This window comes from Tupaia chinensis, unplaced genomic scaffold (genome assembly GCF_000334495.1).
Source record: "Tupaia chinensis unplaced genomic scaffold, TupChi_1.0 Scaffold143996_1, whole genome shotgun sequence".
Taxonomy (NCBI): domain Eukaryota; kingdom Metazoa; phylum Chordata; class Mammalia; order Scandentia; family Tupaiidae; genus Tupaia; species Tupaia belangeri.
In genome coordinates this window covers 3,192,789-3,213,306 of record NW_006203847.1, presented here as the reverse complement: position 1 = coordinate 3,213,306, position 20,518 = coordinate 3,192,789, and the positions used below count along the sequence as shown (strand labels likewise).

Sequence of the window (20,518 nt, the reverse complement as noted above, 5' to 3'; positions counted from 1 at the left end):
TAAATTAAGTGGAATAATTCTTTAAAAATGTGGGTTTTTTGTTTTAAAGGTTAAGGGGGTTTAGTTATCAGTGTCCTCAACATGCATTGGTAGTGCCATGTGGCCACCATAAAAGTTAAATACTAGAAGAGACAGGATTAAAAGCAACATATAGTTGGAAAAAGGGAGGTGGTGGATTATTGGTCATAGCCACAACCCCTAATGAGTCAATCAAGGTGACCACCTGCTGAGACTCCTGTCTAGGGGACATTAAATCTACTCCCAGTCCTTGCTCAAGGGACGGCCATAGGTGGCCATATTGTTGCTTTTTAATAACTAAATGATTTTTCTGTCCCCTTAGTTCAAACTGACTGAAAGAATAATTGACAGGGCATGTCAAGAAACTTAAAAACAGCCTAGTACAAAAGGGATAAACTGGGGTAATTAAATTGTCTCTCTTAGGTTTTTGAACCTACAGATACTCAGAGAACTAGGCAATTAGCAATGAGACATACAGCTGAAGGGATGAGTTGAAAAATGTCAGGAGGTACAGTGGGAATAATGTGGTACAGTGGAGACCAGACCCTGCTATGGGAAAGTAAAAATTATGAAGTAGACAAAAGGAATTTTGAGCTATGGAAAGAATAAGCTATTGGACAAGGTAAGAAACAGAGAGGAGAAAAAATACAGAGAATCATTGAGTTTTATATTTTTTCCCATTGCCAGAGGGTGTGTACTCAACACAGAGAAAAAAGAGAGAGAGGGAGGGAGGGAGGAGGGGAGAAGGAGAGAGGGAGAGAGGGAGAGAGAAAGAGAGAGAGAGAGAGAGAGAGAGAGAGAGAGAGAGGAAGGGTACCGTGTGATGGGGCATGGTTATGCCACATTCCTTTCTCCATTTCTCCATCTTGTCTGGAATTTGGGCATGCATGCACATGTGCCTGGTATGTGTCTCAAGCCACCAGAACTGGAATTTCAACTATCATTGGCCATGTGGGATCCAGCTCTTTGTGCACAGCACTTAACCTCTGTTCTACCAGGCCAGCCCGAATCCTATTTTTTTTTGTTTTTCATTTCCGAGAGAGAGAGACCCCCAACAGGGTCCTCACACTGTAATGCACCCCTGGTTTTAGCTGCCTTAAATCATGTGCATGTGTCTGTATACACCACATGCTTACAGAGGTCCTGGGACACAAACCCAGGTCCTTTCCCATGTGGGTCTATTTGTGTTCCTGCTGTGCTACCACCTGGCCAGCTTAGTCTTATTCATGACAGAGGTCTATAGGCTTTTCTCTTTCTTTGTAGTTGACTGGTGTTTCCTGGGTTCCCAGGGCCTGACAACACCCCTATTATAAAGATGTTTTCAATTATTTGATGTTCTCAGTTGTTTAATGTTCTCAATTATTTGAGGCAACCTGAATGAACTCTGCTCCTCACAACCAGAAAGCCTAATAAGAACTCACACCTGTATTCAGCTTTGGACATCACACTTCAAGAACAGTTTGGATAAACTGGAGGGTCGTTTTATTTTTTTCTTTAGATTTGTAAACTTAATACTATGTGTAATGATCAAATTAGGGTAATTAATGTGGCCATCATCTCAAGCATTTGTGATGGGAGAGTTCAAACTCCTCCAGTTTAATAACTTTGAATACAGTAAGTTGTTATTAGCTATATTTTTCTACCATATTTTAAAACACTAGAAATTGTTCCTCTTATCTATCTGTAATTTAGTTTCCATTAATCAACATCCCTTTATTCCTTCCTCACATCCTTCCTAGCCTCTAGCAATCATTCTTCATCCTTCTATTTCTATGAGGTCATTTTTCTCAATATACCCACATAAAGGAGAACATATGGTATTTCTCTTTCTGTGCCTGGCTTACTTCATTTAACATATTGTCTTCTAGACTTACCCATTTAATATTAAATGATAGGATTTTGTCCCTTTTAATGGCTGAACAGCATATATATAAAACAATTTCTTTATCCATTCATCTGTTAATGGTCACTTAGGCTGATTCCATATCTTGGCTATTGTGCTGCAATAAACACTGAGGTGCAGATAGCTTTACAACATACTGCTTTACGCTCCTTTGAATATATACTCCTAGTAGAGAGATTGCTGGATCATATGGCAGTGCTATTTTTAGTTTTCTGAGGAACCTCCATACTGTTTTCCATATGGTTGTAATAATTTACACCAACAGTGTAAAAGAATATCCTTTTCTCTGCATCCTCACCAGCATTTGGTATTTTTTTTTGTCTTTTTGTTAATGGCCATTCTAACTGGGATGAGATGATATCTTATTGTAGTTGTGAAGTTCATTTCCCTAAAGATTATTGACATTATAAGCATTTCCCCCCCACCACATTTGTGGGTCATTTGTATGTCTTCTTTTGAGAACTCTCTACTCAGGTAATTTATCCATTGTTTAATCAGGTTATTTAGCTTTTGCTGCTAAGTTGTTTAAATTCCTTGTATATTCTGGTTATTAATTCCTTGTCAGATGTATATTATGAAAATATCAATCCTTTCTTCCATTTTGTAGGTTGTTCCTTCACTCTGTTGATTATTTCCTTTGTTGTGAAGATGATTTTTAGTTTGATGTAGTCTTGTTTGTTCATTTTTTTTCTGTGGTTGCCTGTACTTTTGAGGTTTTATTCATGAACTCTTTGACCATATCAATGTCCTGTAGTGTTTTCTGTATGTTTCCTTTTAGTAGCTTCATAGTTTCAAATTTTATGTTTAAGTATTTAACCCATTTGGAGTTGATTTTTGTATATGGTGAGAGATAAGGATCTAGTTTCATTCTTTTGTATAAGGATGTCCAGTTTTCCCAGCACCATTTATTGAAGATAATGTCTTTTTCCCTAATAGATATTCTTGGTGCCTTTGTAAAAAAAAATTAAAAAAAAAAATAACTGCGGGCGGGCCCTGTAGCCTAGTGTTCAAGGAAGCTGGATCCCACAAGGTTGACTGCAGTTCAAATACCAGCCCCAGTGGCTAGAAAAAACTCTGGGCGCATGTGCATGCATGCCCCAATTCCCGATGGGAAGGAGACATGGAAAAGAAAGAAATTGTGGCATGACCACATCCCATTGTGAAATGCTTTCCCCCTCTCCTTCTCTCTCTGTTTCTTTATGTCTCTCTAGTGAGCCCATGTGCTCTCTGGCAATTAAACAAATCAACTGGCTATACATACATGGATTTATTTCTGGGTTCTCTGTTCTGTTACACTGGTCTGTATGTCTGTTTTGTTTTGTTATTTTTGCCTAGTACAGTGATGATTTTGTTTCTATAGCTTTATAGTATATTTTGAAATCTGGTAGTATGATTTTTTTAGCCACTATAATTAAATTAAATTAATTAATTTATTTGCTCAGGATTGGTTTGGTTATTTAAGGTTATTTGTGATTCCACACAAATATTTTTTTCCCTTCTCTTCTTGTCTTTTAGTTTACTATAGGGGGTGTGTGCTTGCAAAAGAGAGAGAGAGAGAAAGAGAGAGAGAGAGAATGAGAAATCACCCCCTATGGGGGAGGGGGCATGGACATGCCACAGTTTCTTCTCTATTCTCTTCTCAGGATTTTTCAAGCCACTAGGTCTGGAACTCTAAGGCAGTGGGTCATGTGGGATCCAGCTGCCTTAAACTCCATGCCACCTGCTGACCCCAATTCCACACAAATTTTTTGATTTTTTTTTTGTTTGTTTTCTATTTCTGTGAAGAATGTCAGTACTATTTTGACAGGCACTTCGTTGAACTTGTAGACTGTTTTTGGTAGTACAGACATCTTAACAATATTGATTACTCCAACACATGTACACGGATGTCTTTCCATTTTTTGTGTGTGTTTTTTTCAATTTCCTTCATTAGGAGTTTACAGTTTTCATTATAGAGACCTTTCGCCTCCTTGGTTAACTGTATTCTAGGTATTTTGTTTTATTTATTTTTATCACGTTTTAAAATTTGTTTTTCAGCCATTTAATTATTGGTGTATAAAAATGCTACCAATTTTTGTATATTGATTTTGTATTCTGTAGCTTTAATGAATTTATTTATTGTTGTGCTTGTTCGTTTTAGGTTTTTGTCATAGGGTACATGTGCTGAGGCAGGCATTTTTGATTTTTACAGATAAGAAGGCTGAGGTGTACAAAGGGTCTGTCACACAGTTCATGTGTAAGTTCCTGGGCACCCACAGTTACTTTTTCTTGAGTTTTTTTGCCATAGGATGTGTGTGCTTACTGGAGAGGGGCAGATAGATATAATGAGAGAGGAAGTGAGAAATCATCCCCCAGGGGAATGACCATTCTGCAATCCCTTCTCCTCTATTCTCCTCTTGGGATTTTGGCCATGCACACACATGTGCCCAGCATGATATTCAAGCCACTAGGTCTGGGACTCAAATAGTGATCAGTCATATGGGTACCTTAACCACCATGCTACCTGTTGGCCACCACAATTACTTTTTTTTAAGATGTATTAACTTATTTGATGATAGTGCTAGAGAGACAGAGACATAGAGATTGACACATGTCTCCAACAGGGTCTTCTTGTCACAATTTATCCCCAGCCTCAATCTGTGATCATGCCTAGATCATAGGTCTGAACATGCTTGCCTAGTGTGTACAGGAAGACCTTGGGATGAGAACCTGGGACTTCCCATGTAGTCTCACTGCAAAGTGTTGTGTACCACTATGCTAATATAACTGCCCACCCACAGCTACCTTTTTCTTTAAGGGAAATTTTTGTTATAGGGTATGTGAGTTCACTGGAGAGACAAAAAGACAGAAAGTGAAAAACTACCCCCCAGAGGGGATGGCCACACTGCAATCCCTTTTCCTTCATTCTCCTCTCAGGATCTTGGGCATGCACACACAAGTACCTAGCATGAGTTTTAAGCTGCCAAGTCTGGGACGCAAACTTCGGTTGGCTATGCGGGAGCGCAGAGACGTTACTATTACATCATCTGCTGGTCCCCACAGCTATCTTTTATTGACTGCATGTGAAATTAACATTTTAAAGAATATATTTGGAAGATTCTAATTCATCAGGCTGATAGGGTTCCTAGCTTTATTTTTTTAAGTTCATCTTTGTGATGTTGAATATATTTTTGAATGTACTAAAAAGGTACTCTGCTCAGTCACACATGAAAACTTATGCTCTTCTCTGCGTCTTATGAAACTGAGACCAATTAATACATTCCTTACAGAAGGTCCGTGGGTGCAGTTTGTACAAACATGCATAGATGTACATTTCAAATAAGAATAGTTTTCTCTCTCCATTTGCCTGAGCCCGTTCCCCACCCTCCTTCCAGATTTCCTGTTATTTGGCTTCATAGAGGAAAGGAGTGTGTTTGCTTGTCAGAACTGCTAGTTTAACCATATTGCCCCACTGTTTCCTCAGCTCTCTATCACTAAGTCCTGCAAATGAATTAAAAGAAGAATGAGTAAATCCCCACTGTTTGAAGAGTCTTTCAAGGAGGTGTACATTGTTCTTTGCTTTTCTCACTTTACTCACCTTCCTCTTTTCAATTAAAAATTAAAAAAAAAGAACAATACCTAAACTCTATCACTATTACAGTTCTGATTATGTTATCCTCACCGTAGGTGCTGACTGCTATATTTCCTCTTGGGAGATACTAGAAACAGCAATTTATGAAACTATTTAATTCGGTAAGTGATAGATGCCACAGCATTTCTTGGACTTGGGTCACAGTACTTTCATTTTGTTGGTGGTAACATGTTCTCTGATGTCATAGTTGGAATTTAATTTAATATGCCACTAAGGAGAAAACATGACTGTTCTTATAATATGAGTTCATTATCCCCTCTCTTTCTGTTCAAATTCCCAGATATCAGGATAGAAGTAGACATCAGCCATTGTTTAGTAAGTGGTATATCATGTTCATTGTTCAGATAGAATTATCCTCAGAAAAAGCTTTAGTGTTAGATCTAAAAAGGATATGTAGGAGACAAGAGGAGGTCCTTGAATTGAAAAAATAACAAAAACCATGTTTTATTAGTTCATGTTTTCCTATGTTATAGGAAGTTGTAATTTTGGATTTTGAAAGAGTGATAAGAAATGATGAATAATTTCCCAGTTAATCAGATATAGTGTTAAAGTTTATCATAATCAAAGGACCTAGAATTGTGGAAGAGTAGAACTTTAACCATACCACAATGATTTGAGAAGTGAATCCAGAAACCAATCTATGTGGAGTGACAGCAAAGTAGAGGCAAACTTTATTTACTCAAAGATCAAACTTCATACTAAAGGCAGAATCCAGTTTTTTCAATTATACATAAACTTCCATTTCATGGTGCATATTTTTTTAAGTGTTTGGCAGCAACTTAGTTTATTAATGACTCTTATCATATATAAAATGTAAACTCACTGTTCTTCCAACTATGCTTGGATTTTCTTGTAAGATTGCAGTTTCTTAAAAGAAGGGACAATTGCTTTTCACTTTGAGGCTGCACTGGAGCTTAGATAATTGCTTTGTTTTGTGTTTTTGTGGGTATCTGACAGTGGGAGGTTTATGCATCTGTGGTTTCATCTTTTCACGTGTACCTACTTTGAGCTGTATCTGTGGGTGTGTCTGTATCTAAATGCATGTGGCTATCTGTGTGTCTGTGCCAGTAGAGGGGTCCGTCTTTTTGCTCGTGCATCTGGGTATAGATCTCTGTGTGCATTTGTGTGTTTCTGCAGATGTCTATGGTGAAATGAGTTCCTGCAATCAGTGGAATCATTCTCTGCCAATACTTAAGTTCAGTGAGATCAATAATAGCTCAAGTACCTGGTTTCCAGTGGTATGTTGCTATTCAAGACCCAGCTGTTATGCAGATGAACTGAATCCTGGGTACTGGTTGGGGGAGCTGGAGCAGCTGGGCTGGGCTGGCTGCGGGTAGTCATTGATCTCCTCTGAAGAGAGTCTGCTGCCGGGGGTGGCTTCCTGGCACAGGTGCAGGCATGCGGAGGTGGCGGTGGCGGCGGAAGGGGTCTGAAGGTGAACTGGTTGTGTGGGCTGCTCTGCATGTCTGAAGAGAAGAGAAGAAAAACACAAAATAGAGACTTACTCTCCCACTTGGCAATCAGGAAAACACAGCATGACAGATTTACCAGGATTTCAGATAATATAACCTGTGGGGTGGGGGAAGAGTTTTAAGTTCAGTCTATCTGTAAAAATGTCACTTAACTTACAAAAGCATGTGCAGCATGCTTATGAAATGTAAAACATTCACAGACGCATTTACATGTAAATTCTTCAGGGCTATAGCAGCTAAAAAGTAAATGAGGCCGCCTCTCACAATTTGTCATAGTTTCTGCTACTGAACAAATAAATCATCAACAAGACACTAAGTTACAGAACAGAAGTGAGCTGATTTCCATCAGTTGCAAAAATCTCACTTTGGAAAATACCAGTGAAAGGCACAATTTCGTTGCAAGGAAAATCATTTGGCACTTCAAATAAAAATCTAAGGCCACCTTCTGGCTTACCTCAGGAAAGGATGCGAGCCTGACTACACAGGAGCAAATCCATACTTCAGAAAAACAGCTCACAAGTGTGTAACTCAACTGTGTGAAACTAATCTCTCTGCCAGCCCCCCAACTTACGGTGCTACTTGTAAAAGGTAGGCTAAAAGGAGTTTGTTCCGGTTATTATCCAGATTTCCATGGCCATGCAAAGCACAGTCTGCACGCTCCCCCCTTGCCACACCTTTCTAGGAGCTCTGCCATGTTAGCAGCAGCTTAGGCAGCAGGGAAACTGGTTTTTTTTCTGCCTGTTTGCAGAGGGGGCAGCCTGGGACAGCAGTCCTCAGACTTCTGTTGTTGCTATTGCTTGGTATTTTTCCACTGTTTTCCTGGCAGGCATACGTAGAGACAGTGAGTTAGAATTTGGCCCATGAGAAATACCCCAATTAAACCCCCTTGAAAGAAATTGCTATTGTAGCTGATAGCCACCTCTCTTCCACAGGAGAAACATAATAGATGTCAAGTGATTTCTTGTAACACCAGCACGTTCTGGATAAACTTCGTAGACAGCATGGCTTTGTCCCACCTCCCAAATGACTGAGTTGAAAAGTCTTAGACAGCATGGCTTTGTCCCACCTCCCAAATCCCTGAGTTGAAAAGTAGAAAAATGCCAGAGGCTTTCCATGCCTAGTAAAGGGCTCAGCTGGTTTGTGCTGAGGCCCACTTTCCAGTGGCTGATCACAGAAAAAAAAACCACTTCTTTCAATCCTTTCACCTCAAACTGGAATTTTAAAGACATTGGCATGGTTTTCATATTAAAAACAATATTCCTATCCCAAGAGTATGACAAATTCTTGGCTGTATTTTCTGGTATAAGCAGCTCTCCATTTAAATAAACTTGCTATATGAAAGTCTGATTTGTACAAAAGGTAGGTAGAGAAAGAAGGGTGATCGTTCCTCTAATATAAGCGATTCCTTTAGATGGTCAGCTATCCCTGTATATTTAAAAGGAACTAAAATGCTTCATGAATTTTCTAAATCACTGCCATTATTCTAGGCCCAGCCCAAATTCTGTATCCACTGAAAAAAATCACCAGCACTTAACATCTCATTAATTTTTCGAAAACTCTGGCTCATACTTATGACTATAACCTCAGTTATGCTTTGTATTCTTGAGGCTGAAAGAAGTTTAGAAGGCTAGAACCCAAAGGACCTTTGAGATCTTCTCATTTTGCAGATGAGAAAACTTATCTGGGGACACTGGGCAAGTTAGTATAGCCAGGAGCAGAACTCACATCTGACTGGTCAGTGCCCCAACCCCTGTAGTACAGATCTTTGTAATATGAGCTCCCTTTTCCTTCTTAAGATTTAGAGACAGGACTCCTCCACATTTTCTGGATTTTTCACCTATGTTGATATGTCTGCTTCCCTCTTAAACCATAACTCCTTAAATGCAGAAAGAAAGTGTAGTGCAATGTACGCAGCACGGCATAGTGGAAAGAGGGCAAGCTTTGGCGGTATGGCAAACTCGGGCTTCAGGTCTGCTTCTGCTACTGAGAAGTGTTAATCCCTCATTTCTAAAATGGAGACTATTTTTTTTTCCTAACAAGTTAATTTAATTCATGTAAAATGTGCCAGCGACTACTTATTTATTGAATATAATAGCAGTATAAAGTTTTAAGACTAGAAAGAACCATAAGAATTATCTAATTCAGCCCTGCCCCATTTCCACTCACCATTTTACAGATGAAGAACCCAAAGTCCAGGGGGTGAAGTCACTTGCTCATCTCCATGTGCTACTATAGCATTACCTTAGTATCCTTTGTGTTTTGTCTTACCTCCTGAAATAGACCATTCATGTTTTTTTAGAGCAATGTGGTTTTTTCCTTCTCCTGTATGCCACATAGCACTGAACATAGTGCTGTGTACAGAACAAGATCTCTAAAAGCTTTACTGAGAGAAAAGAGTGTGAGAAGACAAGTAGTCATCCACTACAGCTTTGCTATCTAAAGCCATGGGTGGGAAAGAACTTAGTGACCCAAGGAAAGGGAAGAAGAGTGGATGCCCAGGGTAGAGAAAGAAGATGAATCAATTTCTGGTCTTGTGTTCAGAATACCTCCAAACAACACTTGTGACATCTACTGACCTAATCAGTATGTATTCCATCAGCACAGATGTTCCAAAGCAAGAAAGCTTCTATTTGCTGCAGCTGTTCAAAAGCAAATCACTCATTATCATCTGGATGTTCTGCTTGCTCAATTTCCTGAAAATCTTTTTAAACTCTCTTATTGTTATGAAAAACGATAAAAATTTTACTTCATTGAAAAGTGCAATCATGGTATTATTATATTTCTGCTGCATGAAGAACTATTTTGTATAGTCATTTTGATTACATATGTGTTCATATGTAATATACATATATATATATATATATATATATATATATATATATTTACTTTTATCTACTTTACTATGTATTTTTATTTCTGTATTTCAATATGCAAAGGTTTCCCTACTATTAATATTGTCTTTATATGCTTTCACAATATTGGATTGTTGCACTGAGTGGAATATATCCAGATCTAAAGCCCTTTCTGAAATGCAAAAATGATCTCAGATTTGTTCTTTTTTTTTCCACTTTAGGAAAAAGATGGGGAATGCACTTGCTCCCTCACAAATGAAGTAATTTAATCCTTGGGCTCCGTGAAATGGGATTTCCCAACATTAAACTCTAATGAAAAATACATTAGTGCTCAGTGTCAGGAGCTCTAGAACACCAATTCCAGGGGGTTAAGAGTCACATGCACTCACTTCCAAATCTATCTGGCAACCATACACTTTTGTGCCCAAGAGAGAGATGCAACAGAGAAGGGGGAGTGGTGATTATGCAAATATGGATATCTAGACATACTTATAAAGCTTTCTGAAAGGAAATTAAGTTTTCAGATGGAAAGGGCTAATTCACATAATATACTTGGATAGGAGCCAGTTTCAGGTTTGAGGTTGGTAAAATAATCTCTCAGGAGAAAAATTCCTCCAAACTGTAGATCTAAGGCATTTTAGGTGTGGCAGAGCTGTTAATAGAAGTATAAGCCTTCAGAAACAACATCACCCTTGTCCCCGAAGGTAAGTGGGAAAGGAAGTTGTCATGCATAGTTGTTATTCTTTTTTCTTTTTTTACAAATAAATCTTATTTTGGACCATGTGTTAAAGAAAGTTTTCACCAGAAATTAAGAGTATCTCTGCTCAGAAACACTGTGTGGGAATTTATCAGGGTGTCTTGCCCCTCACATTTCATTAACACATACAGTCAGTTCTGCTACAAGGCAACACATGCATCTCTGAAATTCACTTCACTATGCAAAATGGCACCTAGAGAAAGGGTTCATGGGAAAAATGAGATTAGAGGCACAATGCTCAAAAACATTATCAGTGACACTTTTTTTTTCCAAAAAGGAACCTAGTAAGAATGGTAGTATTTATACCTATTAACAATTAACAGATACATTAATGCCATATCAAATATGACACTTTACCTTTAAAAAGATTTGAAGTTTGCTTGTCATACTGGGTATCTAAAGGATTGCAAATTGTGAGTGACAGTGAAGTGGTGGAAAGAGAGTTATCCGAATAGGACAAAAAGTTCTAACACCAGATGTGGATGGGTGAGACTCCCAACAGACATGGTGAACTGCCATAGGTGGTGGATATTTCGGGTGTATGCATGTACTCAGTTTACATAATCTTTTGCAGTTCATTCTGCTATATGCAGTTGTATGCATTCACCTAGCTCTTTTAACAGATGGAATCGTGTATATGCAAACGTGTAATTTATCTTAAGTTCAAACTGTTCTCAAACATACCAATAGCAAGAGAACAAATTAACGTTTCAAAACAAGCATTGTAGCAGAACTGACTGTACATGTGAAACAATTTTCTGTAGGTGTTAAAAAATATTGCCAGTATTAGAGTAATGCCAAATAGATCATTTTTCTGGAAAAAAGTTGACCAAAGTGGACACATGCCTAGTATTTCCCAGATGTCTGTACTACATTGATCATCATTTTCTTTAGTGGTACTATGATAATACCCCTCCACCACATATTTTTTTCTCCAAAGTTACTATGTAGTGCATGTTGCCAAAAGGGGTACAAATATTCCTATAGCTCTAACCAGAGGTCACAAAGAGTCAGAAACCATATCTGTACTTTTCAGCCTTCATCTGTATTTCATTATCCCACTGACTAGGTGAGACCACAGCTTCACAATTATTTATCTGCAACTCTAGGATCAAAACAAATCCCTGAAAAATGGAGGCTTCTTTCCAAATTCATTTGGTGGCAAAATATGACTTGAAGTGACATGAGGATATTTATGGTCTTTATGTATCTCACGTAATGAATGCTCATATATTTAGTTCTGTAAGTATTGATGCATTTTATTAAGAGGTGTTGGTCCACCTTCCTCCCACCCACTTTGGGTGTTTTGCAATATATGTATGGCATTACTTTGATAAAATGTGAAAAATTTTCAATTCTGGGGACCAGCAGTTAGCATAATGGCTATGTCATTGGACTCCCACATACTTGACCATGGTTCGAGTCCCGGACGCGGCAGCTTAAACTCACGTCGGGCGTGTGTGCATGTGTGCCCAAGATCCTGAGAGGAGAACGGAGGAGAAGGGATTGTGGTGTGGCCATTCCCCCCTGGGGGGTGATTTCTCACTTTCTGTCTCTATGTCTCTCTCTGTCTTTCTGGCAAGCACACACACCCTATAGCAAAAACCTCTCAAAAAATTTTTTTTTCAATTCTGAAACAAGTATGTCCCAATGGTTTTGGTTAAGGGATTACAAGCCTGCATCAGTATGTAACCACCTTCCTGAACTCTTATGAGGCAGTATTAATTAATGCTTATGAAGAACATAGTAATATACATGTGCAAAGAACATCAGGGCACCAAGGGATATTGCCATAACTACTTATGTCAAGTCTCTCAAGGTCAATTATAAGACTTTGGTTCCTTGGGTTGCTTTTCTGCCCTGCTATCTCCTCCTTGGGAGAAGAGGGGATAAAAGGAAAAAAGGAGAGGTTTATCATTAATATTAACTATTACTACTAATTTAAACATATATTACCACTTCATAGTTCTTTACTGTCACAGGAGCTTTCTTAATCTGTGAGTTTATAAATTTGCATGTTATAGCTAATATGCATTAACTTCAAAGATCATCAAATTAGTCTTAAATGTATCTGACTGTGGACACTTCTGCTCTCAACCTCATAATTATTATTAGAACATCAAAGAATAGGAAGGTAAGAAAATTGGTTTTCAGAAGAAAATAGAATAAATAGATATGGTTTATCATTTTTCAGATGCAAATAATACTGCTTTAATATTAATGTGCCAATAGCCTTTATTAAAAGTAAATTCATCAGCTATATAAACCATTGGACTGAAAACAGAAATAAAATCTATTAAATAGCTAATGTCAAATTAATATTTGTGTATATATGGCATATGTATAAGTAAGATACAGACTACAACAGAAACAGGCAGAAGGAGAGAGAAACGGAGAGGAGAATTTGCAATTAAACTACAGGAGAATTGTCACAGAAGCTCTGGGGGAAGGGTAACAATAAATAATAATGTCTTCTATTTTACATGGGTTTGATCTGGTTCTGGATTACTGCACTCCTCATAGTTCCTGCAGTCCTGGGTATTATGTACTGTCTTTGAGATTATAAAGCACATCATTTTGAGGACTTTGAATGGTACTCTCAACTAAGCCAGCAAGTACAATAGTATGCTCTGTTAATTTCTGTCAGTTAGGCTGATCTCTGTTGCAACAACTAGAAGAAAAGGTCAATCCTGAAGTACTTATAATCCTTTTACATGTTTGTGCTGACTATCATATTTGTACTTAAGTCTCTTCATAAACTGATGCTTATCTTCAAAGAATGGGCTGGTCTGCCTCCAGAAAGTCAAAGCTTTCTATTTTCTAGGTCTCATCAATCTCTTTTCCTGTTCTCCAATGTGTTGTAGAACCATAAGAATGAGCCAAAGATCCACAAAGCAGCTCTTCCCCAGCCCATTCTCCCTTTCTCTATTATAAGGGGAGTCCAACTGTGCTGTTAAAGTGTATTGGCTTTACATAGTGCAATTAACCAATCTCAGGCATAACAGTCAATATTCCTGCCAATAAGTGACTGGTTTGTTAACTCAATCAACCCCCTGACATAGATTAAGACAAAAAACCTGAAACTTTACAACCAAGGAGAACAGAGAGGGCTGGGTAAATGCATTTTCACTTAGACTATTCATATAAGTGCTCACACTACCTAATTTTTTTTGTTGTGAAAATACAGGATGGCTACATCTTTGCGTACAGTTTTATAGTAGTATGGCAATGTTAAAAAAGAAAGATATCTGTTAATGATACTGTGTATGGTAATATCTTTGACTGGACTAATAAACTGTATTCATGTTAGGAAAATACATTTTGCATTTTCTATTTTTTTTTTTTTTGGAGAGGTTCGTGCTATAGGGCGTGTGCACTTGCCAGACAGACAGAGAGACATAAAGACAGAAAGCGAGAAATCACCCCCCAGGGGGGATGGTCACGCTGCAATCCCTTCTCCTGCATTCTCCTCTCGGGATCTTGGGCATGCACGCACATGCGCCTGGCGTGAGTTTTAAGCCACCGAGTCCGGGACGCGAACCATGGTCGAGTATATGGGAGTCCAGTGACATACCCATTATGCTAACTGCTGGTTCCCACATTTTGTATTTTCTAATGATATACAGTGATTGAATGTAAAAGAAGGATATCATTAAAAAAATAAAGACAAAGCCTATACATTTGTTGCCTTAGAAAATTGTCATTTTTCTAGGTAGAATAGTAAACAGCTTTTGGTACAATTTAAAACTTTAAATGTCAGTATTTAAACATTAATATATGATACTAATTAACAATTAAAATTAGTGGTTGGCCAAAGCCTTTTCACTGTGGTCTTAAAGGAAACTAGATTATCCATTATGTACCATGAAACATGAAGTAGATAATTGCCCTGTTTTATCTTACACTGACAATGATGCTGTGGCTCCCATTATTAGCCAGTGAAGTATATCAAAAAGAAAATATAAAAAAGTAATGATCCTTAAAAGTTTCATATTTAGTTTATATTCAGACTAAAGTCATATGTAGGTATTTCAATTATTTTCAATCCCCAAGTTCATTATTTATTTGCAAGTAGGTAATGGAGGGTTATGAATTAATTGACAGTGAATCATTTAATAAATTAGCTAATAACAGATATTCCGGAATTTTGCAAAGTTTCATTTTCAAGGCTTCATTTTTGTTACACTATTATAAATTGTCACCCTATATTTGTTTAAAAAGCAATGCAAGAAAGTCATTCTAATGTTATTTATGATTGTGGAACTCTGAATGTTTGAAGCACAAATCAAGAAAACATTATGACTATAGTTCTAAGAAAAATAGTTTTGAAACTAACATATGTTGAACAATGAGGCTATGCTACATTAAGACTAATAGAAAACAAAGAAATCAAAGACAGAAAATTCTGTACTGTGACCAGCAGGTGGCGAGGTGGTTAAGGCACTAGATTTCCACATGATCAGCCACGGTTCAAATCTAAGACTTGTCAGCTTGCTTTCTCACTTTCTCTTTCTCTCTGAAGTGCACATGCCCTATAACAAATTTGAAAATAACCATAATAAATAAAATATATAGTTCTTTAAAAAATTCTGGAGGATTAAAACAAGGCTTGGAGGGGCCAGACAGTGGAGCAGCAGTGGAATGCTACACTATACGGTAGCCCTACATGGAAGGTGGCTTGTTTATATCCAGAGGCCTCTCTGAGTATACTGGGTACATATGTGCCCATGACCTGGGGTTGGTTGGGGCTATGGGAAGATGGTAGTGTCGGGATTGTGTTGGGCGTGCTGTCTGTCTGTTTCTTTCACTCGTGGAATGAATAATAAACTTTTTTTTAAAAAAATGAAAACATGGAGAATAGGGAAGCCTGGGGAAGTTTTCACTCCCTGTCCAAAATTTTCAAATAAAGACTGAAGTAAAAGATCTGATTATTAATACTGCCACCCAACAATCACTGTCTGGCTATTTGATGAGAATAGTTCCCTGTATCCTGTTAATTTTACTAATCTAGCATATCTTTAGGAACGAAGGGGATCTGTGGACACCTAAGTGAGGAGAGGCTGAGAGGAGTCCTGGCATCTGCACTTGGAGTTGAATATATACATAACCCCCACCTGGGTCAATGGAAAGAGACAATTGTTACAGCAGATTCAGAGGCTTCTCAAATTCCACCCATGTTTTGTTTCATTGCTCTGGTTCAGTGGTTCTCAGTCACAGGATTAAAACATACCTATGTTTTGTGATCACTTGTTACTAAAATAGAGGCTTGAAAGCCACAATTTATTTATTTTAAAATAGATAGTTGAGGGGACCAGCAGGTGGTGTGGTGGTTAAGGCACTGGATACTCCCACATGGAGAACCACAGTTCAAGTCGAAGACATGGTGGCTTGCTTTCTCACTTTCCCTCTCTCTCTCTGTCTCACTCTGGTCAAAATTTTAAAATAAATAAATAAATAAATAAATAAATAGAATTAAATAAATAATTATTTAAAAGAAAAAAAAGGACAAATGAGAGAAAATTCAAAGTAATGCCTCTAGTAATGTCACTCGCACTCTCACTGAACTGCATTTGGATGTGTTTTCCTGAGTAGAAGGAAAGGGTTGGGGTTATGGCCAGTGACAGGAATTTAAGAATTGGATATAACCATGATCTTATACATTTAAAAAAAAATTTTTCCAGAGGGTATGTGTACTCACCAGAGAGAAACAGAGACACACACACAGAGAGACAGAAAGAGAGACAGAGAGAAAAGAAAGCATCCTCCATGAGGCATGGTCATGGTGTAATTCCTTCCCCTTAATTTCTCCTTCCTTTTTGAGAATTTGGCCATACACACACACACACACACACACACACACACACAAACACACAACTTCTGTGTTTTTCAAGCTGCCAGGTCCAGGACTCGAACTTCATAATTGACCATGTGGGATCCAGCCGCCTTAACCAACACAGCATGGGCTGGCCTAAATCATTTTAATAGCTGATTTTCATATTCATATATGTGTAAAATGATTCTACACATACCAAGGGCGTGATGAAGATTTGCTCATCCTCCTTATCTCCTCTCTGCCCCCCAAATAAAATGGGGGTATTGACAAAAGTCCTGGTATTCTCATGGGAGTGTTTTAGGTATACAAGTTATTCACATGTGTTTTGGCAAAAAAGATTAAAAAATATTTAAGAACTGTGATCTTGATGACTGCAGGTAGAACACTGCAGACTACCAACAATCTTTCTTCCTGACATCTTTTGGGTTACTATGGGAATCTCCTAATAAGTATGAGCAAGAAATGAACAGTTCTGTAGGAAGGAGAGAGAAAGTTTTCTTTCTTGCATTCAAGCTATGCATGTACTTGTCTTATATCAGAATCAGGGTATGAATCATCTTCCTATCACCCACACACAGCTCATAATTTTACTTAGTACAAGTATATTATTTTGCTTATTTGCAAATTTAATTAATTTGAGGAAATCCAAAAATTTAAACTTTGAATTCAATCATTTTATTAAAAAAAATCATCCAACTGTGATAGAAGAGTATTTTATGATGCCAAATAACTTATTAGATTGAATTTTTCAAATTCCTACCAGCTGTTTTGCCATTGTGTGGGCATATCCTGTATCTAAAAAGTTTTCTGCCTGAATGTTCATTGATTTATTCCCTCATTATTACAAATTTTCATTTTCCTATTTTCCAACATGGTGTTTTAATGAAATATTAAATGCAGTTTTTTTTTGAGAGATGCCCACCTTAAGACCTATTACTAAACCTACCTTATAAACTTTGCTTATGCTATGCATATTTAACTCATTTTATGATTTTTTTTTCTAAATCTGATTCATTCCTTCAATTACATTACTGCTTATCTCCCTGGACTCCCTCCAATTTAACTAGATCACTGTGGTTCCCAAAATAAAATACAACATTCTGGATGAATATCACCCAGAATACAAAAATGTTATCTGGTAAATTCTTTTGTAATGATGTCTTTTCACACGTAGCCTCAAACTACGTATAGATTGCACTTGAGACTTCATTAACTAAAAGATGGCTAATAAAGCCATGAGAAAGCAACTTAATTAGGAAATATAGTGATATATTGATATAGATGTGCCTGCCTGTGAATTAAGTGAAATGTCCATCAAAATAAACAAATTCATGGAATCTACTAATTCAATATTAGAATGGACTGAATAATAATGAATTCAGATAGCCTCACCCCAACTTGAGATTAACATAAAATGCCTTAGGAAAACTAAAAAAAATTAGCTTGTCTCAAGGGGAAAAAGGTCAGCCTGCACAAACAAAAGAAAATCATGAGAACATGCATTGAGGAAAATAAGAATATCTGAAACTGCAGTAATAGATACAAATGGTAACCCTGGAAATATTTCATAGGTAGTATGACTGATAATTATTTCCTTCAAGAAAGTATCTTAAAGGGCCAGCAGGCGGCATAGTGGTTGAGGCACTGGACTCACATGTGGTCGACTGTGGCTTGAGTTCCAGTCTTGATGGCTTGAAACTCAGACCGGGCACATGTGCATGTATATCCTACATCTCAAGAGGAGAATGGAGGAGAAGCGACTGCAGTGTGGCCATCCCCCCTGGGGGATGATTTCTTACTTTCTGTCTCTGTTTCTCCAGTAAGTGCAAACATCCTATAGCAAAATTCTCTCTCTCAAAAAAAAAGTATCTTTAGTAGCTTAATATTTAGTTAATAAACTCATTTAAATAGCTTTTTTTTCTAAAGGTACTCAGGGCAAACATTTTACATATGATAGGTGACATATTTTGAGGGACAGAAGACTGAGTACACATTGCTATGTGAAGCAGTTTTTCATAGAAATTCTTACTGAAATCAGTGAATACACCAAAGCTCCTTCCTGGAGCTTAGTACTGGTAGTGTGCACTGGGAAGATCACAGAGTGTGATCTGGGTTCATGGACAGATATGATGACAATCTGGATTTGACTGAAGCTTAGCTTACTTTTATTTTGGTTTACTCCTAAATGGATGCCAAATTAGCACCTACAAAGGACAAAAGTATTACATTTGGACACAAGCATGTGTACATGGTTCTGTTTTGCCTTCCTTGTATTTCACAGAGACAGGCCCTCATGTGTGGTTTTTGGTAGCCCACACAGAATAGGATATCTCAGTTTCAGGATAAAAGAAGATAGTACTATGAGTTTACTGTCCTTTATATTCCCAGTCTCAGCATTCGGAAGCTGCTTATGTAAATAAAGCATAATTCTGTACTCAAGAAAGCAGGTTACTCTGATTTAACATCCAGCTCCCTGATTGTCAAAGTCTTGCTATGGCAGCTCTAGGGAAATTTTCCCTCATATGTACTTACAATATAGGACCTAGGTGTTTCCCATCATTCTTACTTAGGAATTTCCATTGGGGAGTTTGACCACAGTCTGCCACAGGGCTTTCTAGTGGTAATAATATAAAGTTGGTTGCAGGTCAAGGTATAGAGATATACAGGATCAAAAGTCAAGTGTCATTCACTACTGAAGTATACTTTGTTTAAAGTAGGACTCATGCCTTATTAATATGTTATTATTGCTTATAATATTCAAAAGAAATGATGAGGAAACCAAAGAAAAGAAAGGATTAATTGAATCAGTTATGGAACACCTTATATTCAGAAGTATAGAACAAGGAGAGAAATCTCTTGGTTTCATTTATTTGTTTTCAATAAGAAAAATAAAGTATTGAGTACTTTCTCTTCTACTAATTCACTTATTTAGAGATACCATCTATACATAACTCGTTTAAATTAGTAAGTACATCATGACATTTCAAATTACACAGTGGTTAACTTTTAGATATTAGAATAATGTGGCCGGCAGGTGGTGTGGTTGTTAAGGGCGCTGGACTCCCACATGGCTGACTGTGGTTCGAGTCCTGGACATAGCAGGTTTCTTTCTCACTTCCTCTCTCTCTCTCTCTCTCTCTCACTCACTCACTCTGTCTCTCTCTGGTCAAATTAAAATAAGTAAATAAAATTAAGTTAAAAATAAAAATAATTCTTTTTTAAAAAAAATCAGACTAATGGGGTTTTAAACACAGCTCTGCACTTATTATCAGTTTGATACTGAGCAATCAAACCTTTCCAGGTCCCTCATCTGTAAAATAGGGATAGTAATAACTACCTTTTAATGCTTTTGTGATAATTAAATCAAGTCATGTATATAAAACATTTAGTGAGTATCCAGCACATAGTAAGCACTACATAATATTCTTAATTGAATGATCAATTATGAAGGCCCCAAAATCTATAAAATTCAGGTACCATCTAGTAAGTAACCTAAGAGAAAAATCTGACTCTAAGATTTTTGAATATTTTAAACTTCTTATAGATAAAAAAAAAATCATTTTCCCAGTTTAAAAATTTTCTTCCAATACTTCAACTATTGAAGTCATGAGTCAATATAGAACAGTTTACTCTTAGCCTTTCCTCTTCCTCCAAGCCACACCAAACACACTTTATTGATTAGCTTTCTAATTACACTCTCAGGCCGTTTTACTTCAGATTACAACCTCTATTTCATGATTTTTATTTAAGTCCTCTGAATGTGTTTACTTGCATTTTCCCCTGTACTGAATAATTTGGGGGTACGTATGCATTTCTGAAAAGTATCTATTGCAATAACACCTCAGGACTTAGACATTAGAGCAAAGGATATAAAGAAAAACCATTTCCAGGAATATGACATTAGCGCTTTGTATTTAGGAAGCAACTTTCATCTACATCTCTCAAAGACTTTCACAAATATTATCTGATGCTTTATTCACGGGGCCAAGCTGCAAGCAAAACTGCCTTTCAAAGAATTCCCTCAAAGTACATCAAACCCCAGAAGGGAAAGA

The 20,518-nt window shown here is 37.3% G+C and overlaps 1 protein-coding gene across 1 annotated transcript in view; it reads right to left on the bottom strand.

Moving 5' to 3' along the window:
* Nucleotides 1–20,518, bottom strand: part of TENM1 (teneurin transmembrane protein 1) — a 659,425-nt gene that overhangs the window by 397,362 nt on the left and 241,545 nt on the right. The window contains 1 exon segment of the mRNA XM_027767184.1: nt 6,778–7,018. Within this exon segment, the coding sequence (XP_027622985.1) occupies nt 6,778–7,018 (241 nt within the window).